This window comes from Cynoglossus semilaevis, chromosome 15, assembly GCF_000523025.1.
Source record: "Cynoglossus semilaevis isolate Cse_v1.0 chromosome 15, Cse_v1.0, whole genome shotgun sequence".
NCBI classification, from domain to species: Eukaryota; Metazoa; Chordata; class Actinopteri; order Pleuronectiformes; family Cynoglossidae; genus Cynoglossus; species Cynoglossus semilaevis.
Genome location: NC_024321.1, coordinates 7784835 through 7808143, shown reverse-complemented (window position 1 = coordinate 7808143; position 23309 = coordinate 7784835). Strand labels below are relative to the sequence as shown.

At 41.3% G+C, this 23309-nt stretch overlaps 1 protein-coding gene across 6 annotated transcripts in view; it reads left to right on the top strand.

Annotated features, from left to right (window-relative positions):
• The window catches only part of dlg3 (discs, large homolog 3 (Drosophila)), a 63100-nt gene that overhangs the window by 21555 nt on the left and 18236 nt on the right, over nucleotides 1-23309 (top strand). For 3 of the 6 annotated variants that reach the window (XM_017039317.2, XM_008326737.3, XM_025063160.1), the window contains 7 exons: nucleotides 12402-12455; nucleotides 12663-12713; nucleotides 14130-14254; nucleotides 14698-14867; nucleotides 15098-15234; nucleotides 16033-16177; nucleotides 17040-17184. In XM_017039317.2, coding sequence (XP_016894806.1) covers nucleotides 12402-12455; nucleotides 12663-12713; nucleotides 14130-14254; nucleotides 14698-14867; nucleotides 15098-15234; nucleotides 16033-16177; nucleotides 17040-17184 — 827 coding nt within the window. Of the gene's footprint in view, nucleotides 1-12401; nucleotides 12456-12662; nucleotides 12714-14129; nucleotides 14255-14697; nucleotides 14868-15097; nucleotides 15235-16032; nucleotides 16178-17021; nucleotides 17185-22443; nucleotides 22585-23309 lie in introns of those variants that run through there. The other 3 variants (XM_008326738.3, XM_008326736.3, XM_025063157.1) reach the window with 2 other exon arrangements.

Genomic DNA, 23309 nt, shown 5'->3' with positions numbered 1-23309 from the left:
GGAAACAAAGAATATTCTTTTTGGTTAAGGAATTAACTGAACACTGTGTAAGTGCAAGAAGTCCATACACCACAAGCTGTAATTTGTGTTGTTTTTGTTTGGTCAGGAAGAACTGTTTACCTACCTCCTAATCACAAACTGTCACTGGTGGACAAAAAGTTTGATTTCCACTGCAGGTAAAAGGTTACAGGTTTGTAGTTCATTTACATATATATAAACCTCTGTATTGAGGTGGCAGCAATTTCTAACCAAATGAACTGAAATGAATGAATTTTAAAATAATGGTTGTCAGTGAGCATTTCCATGTTAGCACTAAATTGAAAATTGCTGCCAGTTTTCTAGTAACAGAAGGGGGCTCTTTAAAAAGCCAGAGATTTTTCAGATTTTATACAAATTCAGAGCACACGTTGTCATTTAAATTTTTATTATTTTTTTCTTCTGCCAATCCTCCTCCATCCCCACTTTGCCTGTCAGTCCCCCTTTGTCTTTTACAGTATAGGCACACACCCATGCTTTACACAGGCCACTGCACAGTCACTAAGTGTTCTTTACCCTTGGGAATTTGGTAGTAAAACAAAAGCAGTGGATATATTATAGGTAACGCACGATAAAACACAGGAGACAAGGTGCTCTGTAATATTCATATGAACTTGGACAAGTTTCCCTTATGCAATTTCAGTGGAGCAAGGGACAGAGTTTCCTGACAGAAGTCAGAGGTTGATCACAGAGGAAGAGATGCTTGATCAACATTTCCTTGACCTACATGCCTTCAGCTTAAACAGCTTGGTGGCGCTGGTTTAACTTGAAGCAACTGCAGAATGCTGCTGTTTGGCTGCCACTCTTAGTTGTTAAATGCTTGTTATAGTTGCAGTAGTCGACACATCCTGTGTGCATAGCTGTGCATCCTCCTGGAGGCTAAGACTGCCATGTCATACCCCTGTGGTCCATATGGCCACTGTCAGAGACCCTGTCAGAGCTCAGACACATATCAGCTCATCTGCTCCACTCACTGTTGGGCTGCCAGCCAGGACAGGGTAGATGAAAAAAAGAAGACAGGAGAATGGAGAGGAAAATGCTGTTTGCTTATTTGTTGGCTCCTTTTGTTTTACGCCTGGTTTTTGCTGATCACAATAGTGAGTGGCCTAGAAAAGTGTCTGTAGTGTGTAGGGCAGAGTGGACTCCTGATTCAGCGATGGAAAAATCAGATTTTGTCGCACAATGGGAGTAAAATAGACAAAACGAGACAGAGAGACGCTCAGCCTTTGATGGACTCGTTTAGCCTGGTTGCATTAATTAAAAGAATCTGAAGTAATTGTGTGATGGTTGGTGCGTACCCAAGTGAGAGCTCTTTTCCTTTGTGTGTCAGACTCGTTTTCTTTATCAGGAATGTGCTGACATGCACAGCAAATTCCACCAGCTCCATCTCCCACGTTACCATGGAATATGCATGTGTCCAATCAATATCAGTGTAGAGTTGGTCTGTAGGTCTTCTCTGACGCCTCTTCATTTTTGTGGAGGAGTGTAGGTGCTTACAACAGCGCCTGTGCTTTTTACTCAGTCGTCACATCAGCTTTTTTAGTAACATTTGACAGTAAAGATCTCACATAGTCAGTACCACAGAAAAAAATCTGTTAAAATCTCAAAATAATAGAACTTTGTTAACTACATTGATTGTACGTATTAAAAGGATAATTAAGACTAATAAACATTTTTGCTTGTTTATTAAACCTACACCATCACAGGTGTAGGTTGAGAGGAGGTAGGTTGTGCCTGTTACAACACATACTTGTACACAACCGTTAGACCGTTAGACTAAAAGCTGTTTTATAGGTAGTATCAACAGGATTTGCCAAAACAAACCTCTTTGCTTAATTTCAATATTGGAACACACTGTACTTTAGTCAAGACAGTTAAACTTGCTGTTTACAAGCCAGAATAGGAATTTATGGAATATTTTCTCACATGATGGAAGATGGTAAGCTCAGGTGAAAATGATTCATGTGAGATGACTTGCTGTAACATCAGGGCTGTGTAACTGTATTAGCTGGTGCTGACTCACTGTCTGTCACACGGCATGACCTGGTGGGACACTCGGATTCCATACTGGATTTTTGTCAGCATGGAAAACAGTAGGAATATGAATCTCAGCACAGAGGACTGTGGTATGATAGTGTTATTGACGGCAGCAGCAGAAGTGATCAGAGAAGTAGATTAGTGTCTGTGGAACGGGAGAGTCTTTAATCATGTCACTGATCCACGGGGCCAACATGCAGGCAAAGACCTGTAATATAGATGAAGATGTGACATATTCTCATGCTTAACACAACGAGTAGAAAAACTTCAAATCTGTTTAAGAAGATTTAAAATAATGTACTTTACATTTGCTGTAAATAGAAATTACACATCATGATATTTGTCCAATCTTTCATTCATCCATTCTTTGATTTTGTTTATAGATAGAATTTTGGAACATTTTATTTTATTCATTATAGGAGATTATCAGAGCAGTATCTGGTGTTCACGTTTTTGTAGGATATTCATCAAATGGTGTGTGTGTGTGTGTGTAGACCATTTGGTGTTTCAGTGCATTTTCTTACCATGTGTAGTGGCTCTGAGTGCCATCTCAGTCTAATGCATTATCCAAGCAGCCCCTTCAGCCATTTGGTCTTCTCTCTCATTTTCTGCACACAGATTTTCACTGTTTTCTATTTTCACTCTCCTCCCTGGTTCTTTATCCAACCCATTAGTTAGATTTATTGCATTATCAATCATACATGTATTTATTTTACAAATTGAGTTACATTTAGATGTATTGATGCTGTTTATATTTTGTATATTACATTGCTTTTTTTATACCATGCCCCTGTATTGTTATTAGTTGTCTACACACAGAGCAGCAGATGACCCTGTCTTTATTGTGTGTGAAAGAAAGCGACTTGGAACATGTTCTCACCTTGTCGAGGATATAAACAATACCATCTTAATATCACACTGGTTATTGCCCAGTTGATAGTACAGCCCTGCTGCGGAGTGGCTTTTGTCTTGACATTATTACACAATTATATTACATATTTGTATGTAGGATAAACTATACAACATACTGTTTGTGTGTGTGTGTGTGTGTGTGTAAGGCTCCAGTACAGCTGTGCCTCTTAACAGTGGTCTGGATCACAGCAGTAACTTCATTCGTGGCTGGTTCTGTTTATGTTCTAATCTATGAATTTATAATGCTTTTTTCACAGGGATTGTTAAGACCTTTTAGTTACTACTACTAGTTCTACATTATTGATTAGACAAACATATTAAGTATTTAATCTTCTACACATTGATATTGACTTAATCTCTGATTATGATATGTACTGACTGTCTGTAGTTAATGAGGTGACTGCTCTTTACTGCCTCAGTCCTTAGTTTGAGGTCTTCCTCACTGGATCACAATGTTGGTTTGGAGTTTGATCCTATTTGAAGAAAAAACAATTCCAATAAAGCATGAGGGAAGATGGGTTACCGTGGAAACCATATGTGAATTACACATCATCACCTAGAAATACACTTAGCTAAGCTCAGTCTCCGTTCACATTGTCTTTTATCATAGTGTCAATCTATGAACCATTTTTTCACTTTGGGAAAAAAGACTTAAGAACGTCTCATGGCAGTGTTCATGGCAGGTCATTTGTATTTTGTTAAATAATTTCTTATAACTTTACTCACTTGTGCCAAACAATTGAATCCATGTTTGTAACATCAGTTCTGAGAAACAGTTACACAGAGATGAAAAACAGAGATGAACGAGGAATAAAAGGATGTTTTGTTGCCTTTTTATCTTCACTGGTGATGTTTCTGGAGGCCAAAAAATATATTTGGATTCAGTGTGCTGCCTAAAGGCTACCAGCAGATGCCAGCCATTCATCCATTCATCCATCCATCTACTGTATCTGTCTGTCTGTCTGTCTGTCTGTCTATCTGTCTGTCTGTCTGTCTATCTATCTATCTACACTACCTTCAGTAAAGCAGATTGATTGAAAATGCATTAACACAAATTTGCTGATTTAGTCATTTGTAGTTGTTTGTGTTGTTTTCCTGCCTCGTTTTTGCTTAACCTCCGATGCATTTTGTATCAACATGAATATGTCAGGCTTGTGTTCAGAATGTAAACGGAGGCAGCCCCAATGAGCCCCTCCCCCCAACATGAACCAACGAGAGTCTTTTCTGTTGTGTCAGATTAGGCTGTGATGATGCAAGGAGGAGGTTCAGAGAGAAGAGATGTAGAAGGGAGATGGACAGGGCTGGAAACAGGGATGTGAGAAGAATGACATGAGCAAAATTATAGGTTTGGCTTAGAGAAAGAAGAAGGCGGAAGACAAGAGGAGAGTAAATGAAAAGAAAGACGAGGGTAGAACAGAATAGGCGAGGAGGGAAGAGAAGGAAGCAATGAGGATTCTGTGCTTAGACACAGCCCTGTGTGTTGCCATGGTGCAGGTTCAGTCAGATCTGCACAGTAGCTCACTGCTCAGCTATAGTTAATAACCCTCAGACTGAAATGTTGATACGCAGACGGCCCAAACCTTTTCTTATTGCTACAATGACTTCTGCACACATGCAGTAACGTGTACCACTGAAAAAAGTGCAACTCAAGGAAATCTTGTACATGGAAACATAAATAAAGAACGTTAAAACAGAACTAGAACACAAGCTAAATCGGGATTCTTAACCTGCCAAAGCAAAATGAGAAAGAAAAGGAGCTAATCCAGAAGATGCTGCTGCTGCTGCTGCAAAATTAAAATATTAAAGTATTTGTTAAACTCAGTGCTAGAGATATGCAATTGAAAAAATGAAGCTAACTTGTGTCTTAAAAAATGTTGAAATGCTGTTCCCAGTTAGAGGAAAATGGACAAAGAATAAGAAAATAGACTGTTGACTGCTGTTTGGCAAAATGCTGTAAATATGGGTTGAAATTAGCATTTAATGAATCAATAATTACATCTATTCATGGATTCTTTTTTGTGAAACAGTGAGTTTGCTGTATACAGTATTTTTATTTTTACAAAAACTAAATGTATAAAATTTGACTGAAGATATGTGCAGAATGAATGATTTCAGCTTACGTACATTTAGTTATTTAAACAGATGAAGAGTTATCCAGGGTTACTATTTAAAATATAGCTAAACTATTTCTAAGAATAACATTTAGCTAGTTTAGCTTTTAAAAAGCTAACAGTACTCAGCACTCGTGTTTTCAATGTTGTGTTGTCTCGCTCACTGTTGTTTTTTTTACCCATTTCTATAACAATAATATAAAATGTTTTCTTTATTATAATTTTTTTACTATCAATATATTTATTTCAATTAATTAATAGTATAACTGAGGTGTTAAAGGAGGTGTCTGTCTGCCCCAGACAGGTGCAGGTCCATTATTACTGTATAATGAACAAACACAACAATGAGCTGGAAACTGACTTTTATCTTCTACTCTGTCAGTCTGTGACATCTGATGATCTCACAAATTCTCAAAGTGCTTTCCCACTTCATATTGGTAAATATGTACCCAGCTGAGTGTCTTGGACTACAGTAAATGGTGAAATCTGAGTTGAGACTGGGCTTTTTGTGTCATTGTGTCAGTCAGATTTATTGTCCAATTTAATCTGAGCTGAGAAACGTTGTGCAGGAGACTGTGTGCCTGTGTAGAGGAGAAGGAGGAGCTCAGATCTGGACACTGGACAGAAGGCTGATTAACTTGGCAACCACCAGTGTTGAACCAATACTTAAAACAAAGGCCTGTTTTTGGTTCCGTTTGGCATCTAATAACTCAGCGTATGGATAAATGTGCATGTATTTAAGATGATCAGAGGGGATTTCATTTTCTTTGTTCTACTTATTGCACTTAGTGTAATTCTTTGTCACTTTTAACACCTCCCCACACGTTGTGAGGCCAAAATGCAGCCAGTACTACTGAATGGAGGTGTACGTGTAGTGTTCCACAGTGGAATTTTTTCAAACAGCAGGAAACCACCACCATGACAGGAGGGTGTGTGAAGAGTTTTCACTGTTGAGACTGTTATTATTATTTTTACTGCATTATTTCTGCTTTATTTGAACTTTTAATAATCTGAATTATGAAGTGTGAAAAACAAAAGCTCGAGCATTCAGACAGGAATTTTGACCTGTAGGTCAATGTTCACTAGGGCGACTGTAGTTTGTTGTTAATGGTGTTGCAGTGTAGTTTCTCAACCTATAGTGTCAGACTAAGGCTGTTACCTCAGCAACACCATCAGCATCTCCACAGCGTCACAGGGAGGACACAGAGCTAGAAAGCAGATGAAGTCACATTGGTAATTCTGCAGGATCACCTCCTCAGTAACGACACCACAGCAGCTGAATAACACAGCCCTGTTGACTGACACGGCGGTGTGACAGCAGCAAAAGCATCAAGATGGCAGCACTCTGTTTGTGTGGAGTTGCCGTTACTGAGTGTAGAACCCAAAACACCAGAGAGGAACAAGCTTGGCAGTGCTCTCTCAGCTTAGCAACAAGGGGTAGCAACTAGTGAAGAGCTGTGAGGTAACATGCTGCAGTGACCTCTGATGTTGAGGAAGTGGGTGTGGGATTATGTGAAGCATACTGATGACACGCACGCTCCACACGCTTCCTTCAGGATGGAGCCTTGGTGTAGTCACCTGCTGTATGACTGTCACCGTAGGTGTTGATCATTAAACCAGTGATCTCTTTTGATTAACACCTTTGTTTGTCATCATGGTGACTAACTCTGACCATAAGGTCAGGGTTACTCGTCTGATTGTATCTCAGATCAGGCATGTCTGGCCCAAGGGCCAACTACAACACTAACCACTGCTAAGCGTAGTATTAGATGTTTAATTCTTTTCACCTGTTTATTTTATTTATTTATTTCTAGCCTGTTTATTGGCTCTTTGTCTATGTTGTATTTGGTTTTGCTAAAGATTTTAGCTGGTTTAATATTAACCATATTCTGGTGTACGTATTGGCAATTTATCATGATTATAGAGTGTTAGGCTTATTAATACGAACTATATTTATTATTATAATTTTTTTAAATGACTTTTTTTGAGATTTGTAAAATATTATCAAATTCTACAAAACGTTTTTTACACTTTTCTTACACTTTTACTTTAATACTCCTTGTGACAATGATCCTCAACAGTTTTTTTCAGGTTTGCAAAAGTAGTGTAAATTTACTGACATCAATGTTTGTTGAAATTGATTTAAAGTTTTGTTTTGGAGTTTATTCAACTGGCTCTGAGCCCAGTGCACTGGGCTGACTGTTGGCTGAAGTCAATAACACACATCCGGAAATCAGACAAAAAACTCCACACATTGTCCATGTCATGATCTATACATCGGGAAAAAAAGCTACAGATGTCCTTGATGTAATTATTTTGGATATACTCCAATACATAGTCTATTGAACATCACACCAAACTCATGTATGCATGTAAACAAACACTAATAATTGGATTAGACTCAGTGTACTGCTGCCTGTTACAGTCATTTATCATAATATCATCATAATAACTTGTGAAAATGGGCTCTTTCCTACATCAAAGACATACCTGATCACTCGTACCAGACACGCCAGAGGCCTTTACTCTTTCAATATTGTTACTCACATTTTTTCCCTCTCTATATTTGTGAAGGTCAAAATAGCCTGCTCTCATTTGGAGGTGCTCAGCATGACACAGAGGTAAGCCTTAGCCTGCTGTAGTAACATTACATAAAGACGAGCAGGCTGCAGTGATGACAGCTGTGACGAGCTATTAATTATGGCCTGGTCTGTGGTGTGTGCTTGTAGGGTTTGCTGAAGGTGAGGGCAGCATGGTCACAGGGCTCAATCATGACCATCAAATCAAAAAACTTTAAGCTTTAACGAGGAGGTTTTATGGTGGAACTTAATTAATGTCCTCGTGGCTGGCTCATTGACGTGAGTTCCTGGATTCTGCTGCTGTCGTTGCAAGACAGAAGGAGTGGTTGCCCTTTGGTGCTGTGAGATTTTTCTTTGTTTGTCTTGTTAGTCTACTTTTGTCCCAGACAAGGAATACAACACTGAGTTTGTATGGTGTCTGCGGTGTAGAATATGATTGGTCGTTGTCATGTGCTCATCCTCTGTGGCTACATCTGTCACTTCTTCCCTCACCTTGCCTCTCCTCTTCCCTCTCCCTTCCAGCACATGGGCCACAGCTTGAATAAGATGTTGGGTGCATGGTAATTGAGTAGATATTGATTGGACTGCAGCGTGGCCCATACCAGAGGCCAATGAGAGCCAGAGGATCACAGCAGCACCGCTGACTGCGTCTCTCATCCAGCATTCTGCAGGAGAACATATATGCAGCATGGCCAAAGGCATCAGAAAATGAAATCAAGTTACATTTGTAGACAACATCAGGACGTCTTGTTCTCTTTTCTACCAATCACACTGGCTTTGCTGCCAGCAGAGCTTGCTGCAGCATTAGTTGCACATTTAAACTGGGTGCATCATGTGACCGAGGATGGATGTCACGTTTCAGCACCGGAGAAAGAATTGTCAAACCTAGACAGAGGAGTAAGTGATATGGGAATGTTTGCTAAACAGAGTGATATTCTCACATCCTTCTCTACCTGTCAGCTAGAGGTTCTCTTAAAATTTGACTAAATAAAAATAGAATTTCGGGCTTAACTTTCTTTCTTTATTTCCCTTGTCTTGTAGACAGATGCACTCACCAACATATGCAAAAAGAAGCAACGTTTTTGCCTCTGAATTTAACTCAAAGATTCAAGGGTTTATTTGTCAGTGATCAGTTATACACATATAACGCCAGGGAAATGTAACCCAAACATTCGAACCTTTTTGTGTTTTGCAGTTTGTTTTTCCTCAAATGGTTGCGATTTACAAAAACTGGCCTTATGTTCTGTTAAAGACTGTGGACGTAGTAATTGACACCCAAAACTATTAAGGCAGCCATTTACTTCAATTATAGAGAGAAGGAGCCTCATTTCATTTCCAGCGTACAGAAACAGTTCCTCCTGAAAGCAGTGTTTCTTCATGTGTCCGAGCATGTGTGTCTGTGTCTGTGTGATAAGTAGACACAGAAGGCAGTCAGCCACATCCAGCCCAGAGCGTGTGCAGGCACAAAGCCGTGTTAGCTGCAGTGAGTGCTCAAAGAGGTGAAGCAGGGGGCGGTGGCTAAACAGGACAGCCGACCAATACCCTGCGAGCAACGGTTGCCATGGGAACACATAGATTATTTAACAGTTTGGGATGGAGCCTGTGCCGTGCGCTTGGCAGGGTTCAGTGGGAGTCTCTGTTGCATTACTGTCCTGGAGGTCTGTGTGGTGTAACGCCAGAGAGACATGAGACACGTCTGCTGTGATGCCGACAGACAAGAGACAGACCCACGGTCTCAAAAGACAGAGGAGCACGGTGGCAGACTGATGAATAAAAACTAGTATGAACAGATGGGTGAATAAGATGAGGGAGTGAGAGAAAGAGAGGACTGTAGCTGGTGAGTTTCATCACTCCTGGGGGTCAGCGTGGACTGTAATGATCTCACACTGAGAAAGCCGTCTGGGCTCATGTCATTGTTTGTCCAGGAGCTTAGTGCTTTCCACTACAATGACTTGCCTCCATTTGGTCCAAAGCTTCTGTGCTCCTGCAGTCTGCATTGCAGGTGAGAAGAAGTAAGAACAACAGAGGTCTGTGAACCAGGTTACTGTGAATAAAGGGTCTGTTAATGGGTCTGTTTTTGTTCTGCCATATTTGGCATATTTGGCATGTAATACTTCCTGAACTCTTGTTTCTTAAGGGTAGCCAATATTTTGGTGGCTCAAAAATGGATTCAACTAAATTAACAAATAAATTCAAAGATATTAATATTTGTAATTTGCTTATATTGTCATATAAGAGTGGAATCACAGGGCGTTGTGACCATCCTGTCTGTGGGTCCCTACTGGCCATATATTTCCTCACTGCCCCACAAGGGGGCGTGGTCTGCTTACTTTAGTGTGTTATTGTTACATCTTGAGAAAACCTTGCACTTGGGCAACAGGAACGAGTGATATTAGCATGTGTACAGCAGGAAGTTCATGCACTGGCAGCTGTCAAGAGTGTACAGCATCCCACATTCACCCTGAGGCAGCTTTGAGTTCAGAGAATGAATGAACATTGCACATGTAAACATTTTTTGGTATGATTTTTGATTTTTTGCAGATTTTTCTTAAATTTCCTGATTTTTAAGTCGATTGAATATCAGTCAGGTTTACTGTGTCCAGTGCTTAGAATGTCAACTTCTGGCATGTACAATAATTGGTGTTTAAACAGATGTAAATACCATCCATAAAGTGTGACCACACCAATAAAAAACTCACCCATTGAGCTGAAAGGTCAATTTATACGCCACATATTCCATTACACACACACACACACACACACACCAGCTTCACAGCAATTTCTAATTCTAAAATGTATCATCGCTCTTGTAAAATACTTATTTATTTTCCAACTCTGCAGTCCAATTGTGGGCTAATTCAGAATCAAATCCATTGTTATGACATTGTGTAAAACAAAGGCTTGCAGTTTTAATTACTGAGTACTGGTAAGACAGGACAGGCTTTCAGAGGACAGTATGCAGTGTTAAAACCACGTCTAGGTTTTGTTTTGCTGTTGAAATCTCTCTCTCCAGACCTAGCTCAGGACGACATCTGCACTTTTTTTTCCTCGCATCACATATTGAATTACATAAAGTTGTCTGACCCACATTCACCTGCTGCGACTCACAGACAGACTTCCCCGTCCTCTCCTTGACTGACATCAATCTATAAGCCACTGCTTTTGTCTTCACTGCGCAGCGTGACATTGATCCTCCCATGGCAGGAAAATCCAGACACTATAAGTCTAAGTGACTGTCCCCTGCTCGTCCTCTGTGGGCCCATTAAAACACAGACAGGCACTGCCTTCACTATGTGTCATGAAAGTTTAGCAGTGGTCAGATCTTATCGTCTTCAATCATTTGCCCTTTTCTGTGCAGCAGATTAGCAGGAATAATAAAATAAACAGCACCAAGGACGAAGCGATAATCCCATCTAGTCCAAGTGAACTGGATAAATCGCTAGCTTAAACAAACTCGTGTAGAGATTACACACACTCAGATGAGTGTCTAATATTCCTTTTCGTTTGGAAGCAAAGTGAGAATCAGATAAAGAGATTAGGCATCAGTGTGAAAACAGGATAATAGTCCTGCTGGCTTCACTCTGTTCAATCTGCACATGCACGCGTTCACTGATATCACTGGGCAGTATTGTGGCACTGTGATATTACACGTATGACCTTATATTTTACCAGGTGTGTTTTGTTACACATGTTCTCAGTATTGGATTTCAGTAGCTCAGTCTGTCACCAAAGGCCGATACTAGCTGATGTATTCCCTTGTGTTTCCCTCAGGCTGTGTTTTCAACATTTCTTCCTGCATAAGCTTTGCTCTCAGGATCGACTGTCACTTATACAGCTGCAGTAGACTCCGGGCTATAGATGATTCTTTCACGATTAAACTCTCTCCTTGTTTTGTTTTGTTCCGTGGTTATAGGGCATTTGTAGGAGTTGGGATCAAAGATGGAGCAGTGAAGAAAAAAAGCTCAGATGTTCACATCTGCAAGTCCACATGCAGATAACAGAAAAGGGCAGCTAGTGCTCCGAATAACTGAGGGTTGTAGATTTTCAATGTCATAGCACAGCAACGCTGATCATTCACTTATATTAAATGTTAATTGTAATAAAGAGAGCTACCCACTGGTTGGTTGCCTCTTTAATATATTTTATTTGAAGCAGTTAGGATGTTTTACAAACTTGCGTACTTGGTCCAGGTTGGTTTTCATCGTCAGACCATGGTGCCATTCGAACAGTTTTAGAAACAATGACCTCAGTAATTTATGATATTAGAGTTTGTGGGGAAATATTCTTATGTCGGCTGACGGGTCATGCAGTAGTATACCCTGCTGATTGAGTGGATACACCACATGGTGTTACATCTGTGTGAGGTGGACGTGTTAGCAGGAGCTGATGTGGGATTAGCGTATTGTTCAGCTGCAGCAGGCTCTGGTTGGTTTTATGAGGATACTGCGGACGTCTGCCAGAGGCGGTTAATAAGCGGCGGTCTCTGAGCCTCAGTCCTCATTCGCAGTCCTCACACCTATCTAACGTCCGGAGCCCATCAGTCTCTCCCCCACTCCCCTATATCCCCACTGCCTTAAACAACAAGGAGAATCACTCACTCACTCACTGCTCCCACTGGCATGTGTTCACTCTGCTCCGAGTGATGGTGTGTGTACAGAGTTACGTCTGTGTGCTGGCAGCCTCACACACACACACTAACATAATGTGTATCTCTTCATATTCACAGGCCAACCCTCCCCCCATCATCGTCAACGCAGACTCACTGGATGCAGGACCTTATGTAAGACACTGCTCTTGTTCTCTGTCACAATTCACATTCATTTCAACAAAGAAAATGTCAGTTTTAATTCATTAATGCTTGGGTTTAACTGGATATTTTTTAATCCAGTCTTTAAATGCTGCAGTCCTGATTATGGTGTATTGAATTGAGCAGGAACACATCAATACAAGCTGCTGTTAAACTATCGTTTTTCCTCTGTTCTGACAGGTAAATGGAAGTGATGGGATGTACAAATATGAAGAGATCATTTTGGAGAGGGTGAGCTTCAAAATATCAAATGCTGCTTTGCTTTAGTGTGTCATCAATTGAGCTGTTACCACTAGGTGGCAGTAAATTCTACACAGATAAGGAACTTAAAATGTATACAATATAGTCTAACAAGGACACTTCCTTTTTGTGCACATTTTTTAGCTTAACTAATTTTATTTTAACTAATGCTTAACTTGCATTCAATTCCTTGTGGAATGGTAAATACAAAGTTTGTGTTCCATTTCTGCTGTATTAGAGAGATGCTGGTCAGATCCATGGTGGTCCCTCAAGATAAACAATATGAAATTGGATTTGAATATCTTTTATTCTTTTCAATGCATCTTCTTATGCATTGATAGCTGTTTTTTATACTTTTTTTTTTAAATTAGCATTGATAGCTGTTTTTTATACTTTTTTAAAAAAATTAACCTACTTAAAATAAATCACAATGAATATTTTTAGGTATCATTCAAATTTTGCACAAATGTTTAAGTAATGTGGTATTTTTAGTTAAAAATTGTTTATGTTAAACAATTAGGCTTAATGTTTATCTCTGCAAATGCTGAAAGTTAGTGTTTAATCTTCTGCTTGTTAAATAATGTCCAATTTTAATCAACCTTTTGCAGTGTTGAAACCAGTGAGGTTTTGTTTTACATAATCCTAATTCACATGTCATCAGCAGACGCCGCTGATGTTAAAGGGCTCTCCTGCTCAATTGTTGAATAGGCAGCGCAAACACTTGTCAGCTGTGTTTCAGCTTGTAGTGGCAGAGCTATACCGCATCTGCTCTCATTATTGCACCTACACATATACATGTATAAGCACCTGCAGACACATGATAAATGCACAGCATCTTTCTGCCCCTAACACTTTGAAGTGACAGCGCTGCATGCAAAGGGCTCAAATAAACTGTTACAGAGTCACACTTTAAAATGTCTGTGGGTGTTTAACATTTGGCGCTGAGGCACAGCGTCATCTCTCTCCTTCCTCCGTCGGTGTGGCTGTTACTCATTAATTATAGACAATAATAAAGTGCGGTCTTTTTGGAGCTGTCTTGTTGGATGTCTGTCTCTACGGCCATGGCTGTCACATGCAGCAGTGTGCACAGCCACTGGATCTAAATGGAACATCGCGAACATCTTCCTTGAAGCAGAGACAACAAGATGAGAGTGAGAGGCCTCAGTAGCTCAGGCCATAAATGCACTTTTCTGGTCATACAAGACTCAAACACTGGGTGATAAAACATGAAGTGAGAGATTAAAAGAATAGCAGGAATCGTTCTTGTAGAGTGCAATAACACGTGCGTCACAGTTGTTCATAACATTGCTGGATAAAACCACTGGTACTTTCTGTGTTGATCTCATGTTCCTTATGTTTGTGTTGTTTGTTTCTCCACTGGAAATGCTGATCATGTCTGGTCTACAGGGAAACTCTGGCCTAGGCTTCAGCATCGCAGGAGGAATAGACAATCCCCACATTCCTGATGATCCAGGAATATTCATCACCAAGATTATCCCTGGTGGAGCAGCTGCTATGGATGGAAGGCTGGGGTAGGTTCCTTTCCAATGTTACCTTCATCCACTAACACACCTCAGCCTTTTCTAGCTATCTTTTTTCAAGCCCTTTCATTTCATCTGTGCTGTGTTTGTTCCTCTTACATCTTCTCTCTTCTCAAAAGCTTTTTACCACTGTGTCCCATCAGGCACCACTGTGTGGGTGGTAGAGTTTCTGTAGCCTTGCCCCCTGGCTCTGTGTGCTTCCTCTAAGTTATGATTCAGTGGGAACAAAACAAAGCCTCAAACATGCAAAAATTATTTTAAAGTGTACTTTTTTTATGTGCTTTGTGGCGCTTTTGGAAACGGTGGCCCTGCTCAGGTTTCTTCCTGTTTTTTTCAGTGTTTTGTTTTTGTCCTTTTGTTGTCATCCTGCCTTGTGGGGCGATACATTCTGTATATAAATTAAAAAAGTTTCAAATCTTCCTTTATCTTCGCAGCGTTAATGACTGTGTGCTGCGTGTGAATGATGTGGACGTGTCCGAGGTGGTTCACAGCCGGGCGGTGGAGGCCCTGAAGGAGGCGGGGCCAGTGGTGCGGCTGCTGGTTCGACGAAGACAAGCCCCACCTGAGACAATCCTGGAAGTCAACCTGCTTAAAGGTCCCAAAGGTCAGGGAGGCAACTCCTAATTCATCATAGCAGAGATTGCTGTCAGAATTGTTTGGGAGACTGCATGATGTATATTCAAGTTATGCCAAGTTTAACTCCCCTGTTGGAAAAAAATCAATTAATACCATCAAATTGCTAAATGACCTTAAATGTTGAAGGTGTGAGTTACAAAGAGCTAGGCCTAAAACACAACTCCACTGTCACATCTGACTCTGTTTTTACTCAAACAGGGCTAGGATTCAGCATCGCTGGAGGAATTGGAAACCAACACATCCCAGGAGACAACAGCATTTATATCACCAAGATCATAGAAGGAGGAGCTGCACAGAAAGACGGACGGCTGCAGACCGGAGACAGACTGCTCGCTGTATGAACCTGAACCGAATTCTACGTTGCATGTTAGGGATTCACATCAAAATTAATTTCATCATCTGGCAACTTTACAAAAGTTGTTAGGGCTGATTTCTTACAACTGTTGCCAAGTAGAGCTGGATGTACACAACATGTAGATTTATTAGACATGTTCAGTGACTGCATTATTTTCTCGGCAACTCTACCTCTTGAAGCTAAGCGAAACTTTGAAGTGCATGTTAATATTTAAGCATTGATCAATAATTTAGTGTCCCATGGTGTGGGCCAATCAAATACGGCCCATCACCTCTGTATGACAGTGGGGGGCTTTTAAACTGCTTTACAGTATTTTTACCAATTTCCTACTGTAAGTACATCAGTGCAATTTATTAATTCTCCTGACAATATTTGTTGGAATGTAACATGTTGTACCTGTTACTTTCTTCTTACTGTGAAGGTGCAGTGGTCCTATTGCCTCAGCGCAGCCAAAACTGCCAAAATATGGGGTGTTCGAAAACTTTTGACTGACAGCATAATTCCAGGGGAACAGGCAGTGAAGACGAGCAAAAATAATTCAGATTATATTTAACACTTCTACCTACTGCTATTGATCCTCGTTAACGCTGCCGAGCGCACACAAACACCGACCTTTCTCTCTGCTATACAAGTGCCAAAACATTCCTCTTATACCTCGGAGCTGTGATTCATTACTGTGTTGGCTGGTGCGATGCATGATGTTGTCACAGTGCTTCAGAGACACGAGGTAATCAGGTGATGCTGCGCTGACTTTTTGCCTCCTCTCTGTCTTCGTCAGGTGAACAACATTGTTCTGCAGGATGTGCGTCACGAGGAGGCGGTGGCTGCCCTGAAGAACACTTCTGATATGGTTTACCTCAAGGTGGCCAAGCCAGGCCCTGTGCATCTCAACGACATGTACGCGCCTCCAGACTATTCCAGCAGTACGTATCTATAGCTCCCTCTTCCTGTTGACACTTCCTGTCTTAAAGAACCCCTTTTGTTAGGCAAAGACCAAAGCTTAGACAGGTTTTCTTATGTAAACTGTTGTACTTTAAGTAAAAGGTGCATTTTTTTTAATTCAAGAATCTTAATGTTTAGCAGACAAAATTCAGCTGGCATCTTTGATTCCTTTGTGTTGGATCTGTGTTGGATCTTTGTATCTCTCCCCCAAACAGCCATGCAAAGACACCCACGCAGTAAATGCAGTGACTACACACACTAACACACACACAAACAGAAAAGCTTCTCACAGCAACACGAAGCACAGTTCTCTGCCTCCTACTGAGTGTGGAAGGTTTCTCACATCCCACCTGCTCATGAGAGCCCACGATCCTGAGCTGCAGCATCTCATATTTACACAAAACAGTCACCTCATATTAAAGTAACATGTTAAAGCTCTCTCTAAATGGTAGCATCTCAGTTTAGGTATTTGAATGTAAAGATGACAAAGAAAGCCAAATGAAAACTTCTCACTTGCTGCATGGGTGAATTTCTTTCTCTGAGAAGATTTAAATTTTTGATCATTATATTATAAGGATTACGACTTTTAAAAAATGAGAGTCACTTAGCCCAAATTACTATTTATAACACTGTACTTCTAACATTGAGATATTTAAATAAATCACAGCTCCTCTGCAACATCGCCACACCCCTCAACTTAGTCAAAAAACCTTGTTAAAAACCCCATCCTGACTCCCAGTTGGTCTTAAAAATTATTATGTAGTAGCATGGTGAAGAGTTCGCTCATGTGTTTGTGTTGTAATCATTCTTTCTTTCCCCCTACTGGTCTGGCCCTCCCTCCAGCCTTCCCCACCTCGGTAGATAACCACGTCTGCCATAACTACATGGGGCCAATGGAGCCTAAGCCCGTTTACCCTCCACCCCAGGTTACCCCGTCCAGGTACTCGCCGGTTCCACGCCACATGCTCGGAGAAGAAGACTTCACAAGGTAGGTTATTTAGCAGCTGCTGTATCATGGTTTTCTGCTCACACATCAAAAACATACAATTTTTTTTAACTAAAGTCAGCTTTTTTTTTACTAGTATAGTGTTAGTTCTTGAGGCTTGATATGTTCTTTTGAATGGCATCGGTTTTTCTTTTAGGTTTGTCGTTCTTTTTGGTTTTGCATATGAACACACACATGTTACAAACTTTTTATTTGCACATTAGTATTATATAAAGCCGATGAAGTTCACTCTCATTTCATCTCATCAGAGGTGTTGTGGTGCAAACAACAACAAGCTGGACAGTGTGTGGTGGCTGTGTGCTGAGAGAGGCCTCATGTCACTTTTAGTACATGTTATAACTGTGGTTTAACCTTTGACCCCTGATTCAAGTAGCAGCATTCACAGGAGCTTGATTGAAATAACCCATGAGGCCTTGGGTGTTGTTAACTCTCAGCTCTGAAGCGAGGGCTGGATTCTACCCTGAGGCGCTTACACATGTCTTTGTGAATGTGGAGTGAATGTGTTACTGAATGAGTGTTAGTTCTGTGGCCCTGCATCGTCTCTGTCCAAGCTGTCTTCACGTTTTGTTGTGTTATGTTCATTTGTGGCCTCTTTGTTGGTATGTGCGCTTTCTTTTGTGTCCTGCACTTGTCCTCGTTCACTGTGATTCCTGTAATCCCACAGCAGGGCTGAACCTATTTACAGTGTCATCCACAAACCTGGGGACAGCAAGGTGCCCCAGGCCCTCCACAGAGGCTTCTGCCCTTCCCCTGCTCCCCTGTGCCAAGGTCCACTCCCCTTCTCTGGCAGGTACTAACCTAGTCCATCACATGTTGCTTAGCTAACCCTCCTCTCTCCACCTCAGCATATTGGTCTGGCATAAAATGACAGTAAAAACGAGACAAAAAGAATCACTTGTCTCAGAGGTACTGTGCTGCCTCTAATTTTTAAACAAAACACAAAGAGAGAAAATTCTAGAAAAGCACACGGACGTGGAGCCTGTGTGTTTTTATTTTCCGATTGAAAAGTAAAATTTCTTTTTTCTCATTGGGTTTCTATGTCAACTTTTGTCTACATTAACAACAGTCTTTTCGTGTTTTAAAGACTGTCCCCTAGTTCGAGTCTGTCTGTGCTTTTCTGCTAATGTGTTCACGTCTATAAATCTCAAACAAAACTGCCCCATTCACACAGATTAAAATGGAGCCGTACCTGCTCCTCACAAACACATCACAGCAGGAGTTCAGCTGAAAGGGCTTCACGTTCCCACAAGCTGCTCACTTCCATCTGTCACGATGCTCTGATGAAGCTAAGCCTCTGTCACTGACCAAGTAACTTTCACTTGTGATTACTGCAGAAGATAATAATATACATGAAATCTATGTGGGGCTTTTTTCCTCTTTGGCACAAAAATGTGCTAATGCCTCCTGTTAGTTATTTACGTCAATCCCAGTCCTGTCCTTCATGAATGAGTGCCCCAATTTGTTATGTGTGCTCCATTGCTTCTACGTAATGTGTTTTTGTGTATTTCTGTCAAATGAACATTTTATTGTGTAGCACAATTGTTGCAGACAGATAGGTGTATATGTTTGAGCGTATATGAAATGTGTGTGTGTGTGTGAAAGCCGGGAATTCAGGCATTTTGGATACATTTTGTAAAAAGACATTATGGACTGTAGTTCTCCTTTTCTTCCATAAGGGAGGCTCTAATACAGCACATAAACTGCCTTGGTTCATGAGTTTAGTGTGCCATTAAAACGTTTATATGTTTATATGAATCTAGTTCAGGAACATCAGGTCAAAACATTCCTTGCAGTTTTACGTAGTTTTTATCTGGAGCTCTGCGTCTGTACATATCAACAATAAGACTTGCTGCTTATTACCATGACTGTAACGTGGAGTTTGTTCCTGACCCGGTGCAGTCCAGCAGACGAGGAGCAGCAGACAGTCCTGCAGCTGTCATGACTCATCTCTGTGCCAGGAAAACCAGGCCATGCACTCGGGTCTTACCCTTCTCACCTCACCATGTTGCCAGCACCAATCTGACACACGCACATTACTACTGCAGACAACGTATCACGCTCTAGAATGTTCAGTATGAGAACAAATACACTGTACTTACTGCCTCATACGGCTCACATGAAAATGCAATGTACATTTAGGACATACAGTACATATTGTGCATGGAATACACAAAATATACAGTATACACATTTGAGAAGGGTATACTGACCGTGTCTGCACCTGTTCACTCCTTCTGGGTAGTTTGCCATATCTGCTGTACGGTCAGAAAAAGACATGGCAGGGTTTTGAAACATCATGTCTGGACACAGCAGATTGAGTATCCAGCTCACTCAGACTGAGAGGCAGGTAAAAGACACCTGAACGTCACCTCCAGCCGCTTCCCTATTGGCTTAGACCAGTAGAGTTGGACATTTGTGACGACTTCCATCGTAAGCACAGGGTTTCCGCAGAAGTTGTGCGAGCTAGTTGGGAGGGATGAGTCAGAGCGTGTGTCGCCTTCTGACCATCTGTACATTCCCCTCAATGGAGTCATCACAGAAACCCCACAAAAACATCCGACCCCCTTTTTGCCTTCTGGTAACATCACATTCTGGAGGTCTTCCGGCACGTATAGGATACTACATACAGCTGCATTTAATCCTTGTTGTTGTGGACAAATACACTGACTTCACACGTTCTTTTGGAAAGCAACCTTTGAAAACAGTCAGTCTGTTTGGTTTGTGTGCACAGAGGTGCGGATGGTAGCCTCAAAACATCACAAAGGAAATGCAGTACGAGAGTGACAACGTCAGGGTTTGTTTGACAAGTGTGATCACACCCTAGTTGGAGGTCAACGACTTCTCATAGAGAAAATGAGAAGCACCTAACTTTTCCTGCCTTATCCTACATGTCTTTATTTGTTTCCAGATTAACTCTGCTTACACAAAGTGAAACTAAACCTGCAGATGATAAAATCATGCCTTTCGCCCAAAAGATGAATTTAAATGCAGTTCAAGATGGGCTAATTTGTTAGGATTTGCTACTGTATCTCTGAGAGTCATTGTAGAGGGGTTGTAGGGAGTATTATCTTTCTAGCAGTCACATTATTCTGTGTCATTAGTCACGTTAACTGTGGCTCAAATCTCACGTGTTTTTGCAGCCAAAAAACTTGACAAACTCACGCAGAGTCTGAGTGCCTCCATTGTTTGTTTCTGGCCTGAAGAATGTTGCATGGTGCACATTCTTGCTTCAGGAGCTGAGGAATGAGTTGGACATGGGGCTGGTCTTTGACACTTGCTCCTGCACGGTATATCTGTTCAAACCCAACCGACTGTTGTGCAGGTGGATGTTGCGAGTGATGAAAGCCAATGTACTATGATTTTTGGGTAAACACACTTTAAAATGGATTCATGTTGTAAAATACCTGTAATAATATGAATGAATGACACCTCAGTCCAGTACTTTTCCAATAATGCGGCAGAACCCCCAGGGGGGGCGCAGTGAGGAGCCGGTGGGGGCGTGAGGGGCTTCCAGTGGAATATGGCACGCTGGACATAAGTGTACCACTGCTGTAATGCTTGAATGATAACAAGCCTCCAGTCACTAGGTGGCAGCAACTCATACAGTGTTTTGTACAGATAAAATTATACTTGTTATCAGGGTCTCAATAGTATTTCAATTTGCAGGGGTGTGGGTCAGAGGAGACGGGGGGGGGGGGGTCGTGAAAACATTTCTGTCCTCAAGGGGGGGCATGACAGAAAATAATTGAGAACCACTGCCTCAGTCTATGTTTGAGTAAATGACTGACAGAACTCAGTGACCTTAACCTATAACAGATCAGATGTTTACAATTTTGTATGAAAAATAGCTGCAGATGCAGCAGGGGCTGCATCACCGATGTCACAGTCACCTCTTGCCTGTTTGACACGTCTGTAGATGTTGTATACACACACAACAATGCTCTTTTTCCAAGCTGCTTTGTTCTTTCACAGCTTGTGTAAATAAAGGAGCTGAAGGAGTGCGACAGCAGGTGAGCTAATTAGTAACTTTGTGTCTCACTCACAAACACACTACCTTTGACTTGCAAGGGAAGAATCCAGTCATCAGTAGCGTGTACAGTTTAACCTTTGGTTGTTTTTTTGCAGTGCTGCAAGAGGATGAAAGGAGAGTTTATAACTAAAGTAATGGCTGCAGACTCGGCCAAGAGCTCTATCTAAAGGTTCAATCATTCTACGCCCCACTACTATTTTTAGTCCCAGTGAGAAGCGTGGAATGACTTAAACTGTCTGTCACATTAACAGTGAATACATTTTTTCCTCTGTGAAATTAAGGGAACAATGCATGAGGCAGCCACAGCAAATCTATGGCTGAAAGTTAAGCATTGACAAGAAATAGGAGCACTTTAATTTTTATACATTAGCTGATCTCATCCATTCACAGAGAGGGGAGTGATTAAGTTCTGTGGGAGCCAGTGTCTGACTGAGGAAAATGGCGTCCATCTGCAGTTTCCACCATTAATCAGACATGCAGAGCCAATTACTGGGCTGAATCCACGGCAGGATGACCTGTTAACCCTGCAACCCGGATTTCCATTCAGCGCTTTAGGATTGCACTTTTGACCGTCTTGATTGCAGCATGGAAACAGGGTGGAAGAATATATAGTAGCAGCAAGTGTGGTGATGGGTTTGGAGGGAAACAAGGGAACCAAGATTTGGATCATTGATCTCACTATGGACAAAACTGTGATGTTTAAACAGATTCAGTCTGATCAAGGTGTGGAATCACATTGACCTGAAGCTTGTTTTAATGCAAATTAAAATGACATCCTTACAGAGCGGTAGGGAGTTTTCAGGAATCTGTCTGTCAAGTCTCCAGAGTGCTAGGCTAGGAGAGAGGAATGCTGTACTGAAAAGGGGGGTGGGAACCAGAACAGCACCATGACAGAGATGAGGAAATGTGGACCAAAGTTAAGTTCACATCGAACCAAGTCCTGATTCTTTTGATATAATGAAGTCCTGGTTTTTGCAGATGTGAGTAAAGGATCTTTGTGGTTTTCGTTTTGGTAAGAATGAAAATGTCGGGGTTAAGCGTTGTCCTTGAAATGATGATTTGTGTTTTCTCTTCAGCCCTACGGGGAGCTGTGTCCCATCAGAGCACTCAAGAATGAGATAAGGAACATCAAGCCTCATCTAAAATTATAACCTCTCTCTCTCTTTCTCTCTCTCTCATGGGAGGGTTGAGACAGATGTGTTTGTGAAAAAGGAGTTATGGTGAGAGATTTGCCGAGGCACCATGTTCACAGTTAACGTCTCATCCTCCATGTTGTTGTTGAGGAGCCTGACTGAACACACACACATTAGGACATGCTCTTTCAGAAGAAAACGCCGGACCTGGACCCAAAGGTAACCATGGAGATCTATTTACCTTTGGAGCAAGGAGGAAGAGCTTAAGATGGGAGCAAAGTTATATTAAGCCTCTATTGTTTGAAGGCAATAGGCTGTGTCACAGTTCTTTATTTGCGGAACAAGAAAGAACTCCCTTTAAACAATCATCAGGATACTTGTAAAAAGTCTTACTGATTCATTTACTGGTCGTACACATTACTCTGCATCCACTTCAGTTCATTTGAAATGACTACAGTGGAAGTGAGTGGTTAAACTTTCTGCAGGCCATGTATCACCGTCTGGATTTTCCGTTTACTCCTCGTCTCTTTAATGGACCAATTGGTGTTTTTTCCACTGAGTTATAGTTTGGTTGTTACAGTTTGGAATGCTGCCTCCGCTGCCATCTTTGTCTGTCCTTACAGCATGTGAGAGCTCAGGCATTAGGGGCTGAGTAGGAACTGCAGACCGCAGGCCGAGTACGGGGAGAGGAGACCACTAATAGGAACCATGCACTGTTGTTCTGTTAAGAAAGGAAATGATGTGTTTATAAAGCTGTGCTGTATTTGTATGTCTGTGTGTGTGTGTGTGTGCACAAGTGAATGCCAAGATATGCAAAATAGCTGTGTATTTTCTATGAACCGTGTGTGTTTGAATGCTGTGTGTACATGTATTTAATCTTGTGAAACATGGTCTCAGAGGGGTTTTATCTGAGCCATATTAGTGGTCCAGTCTGTCCAGCTTCA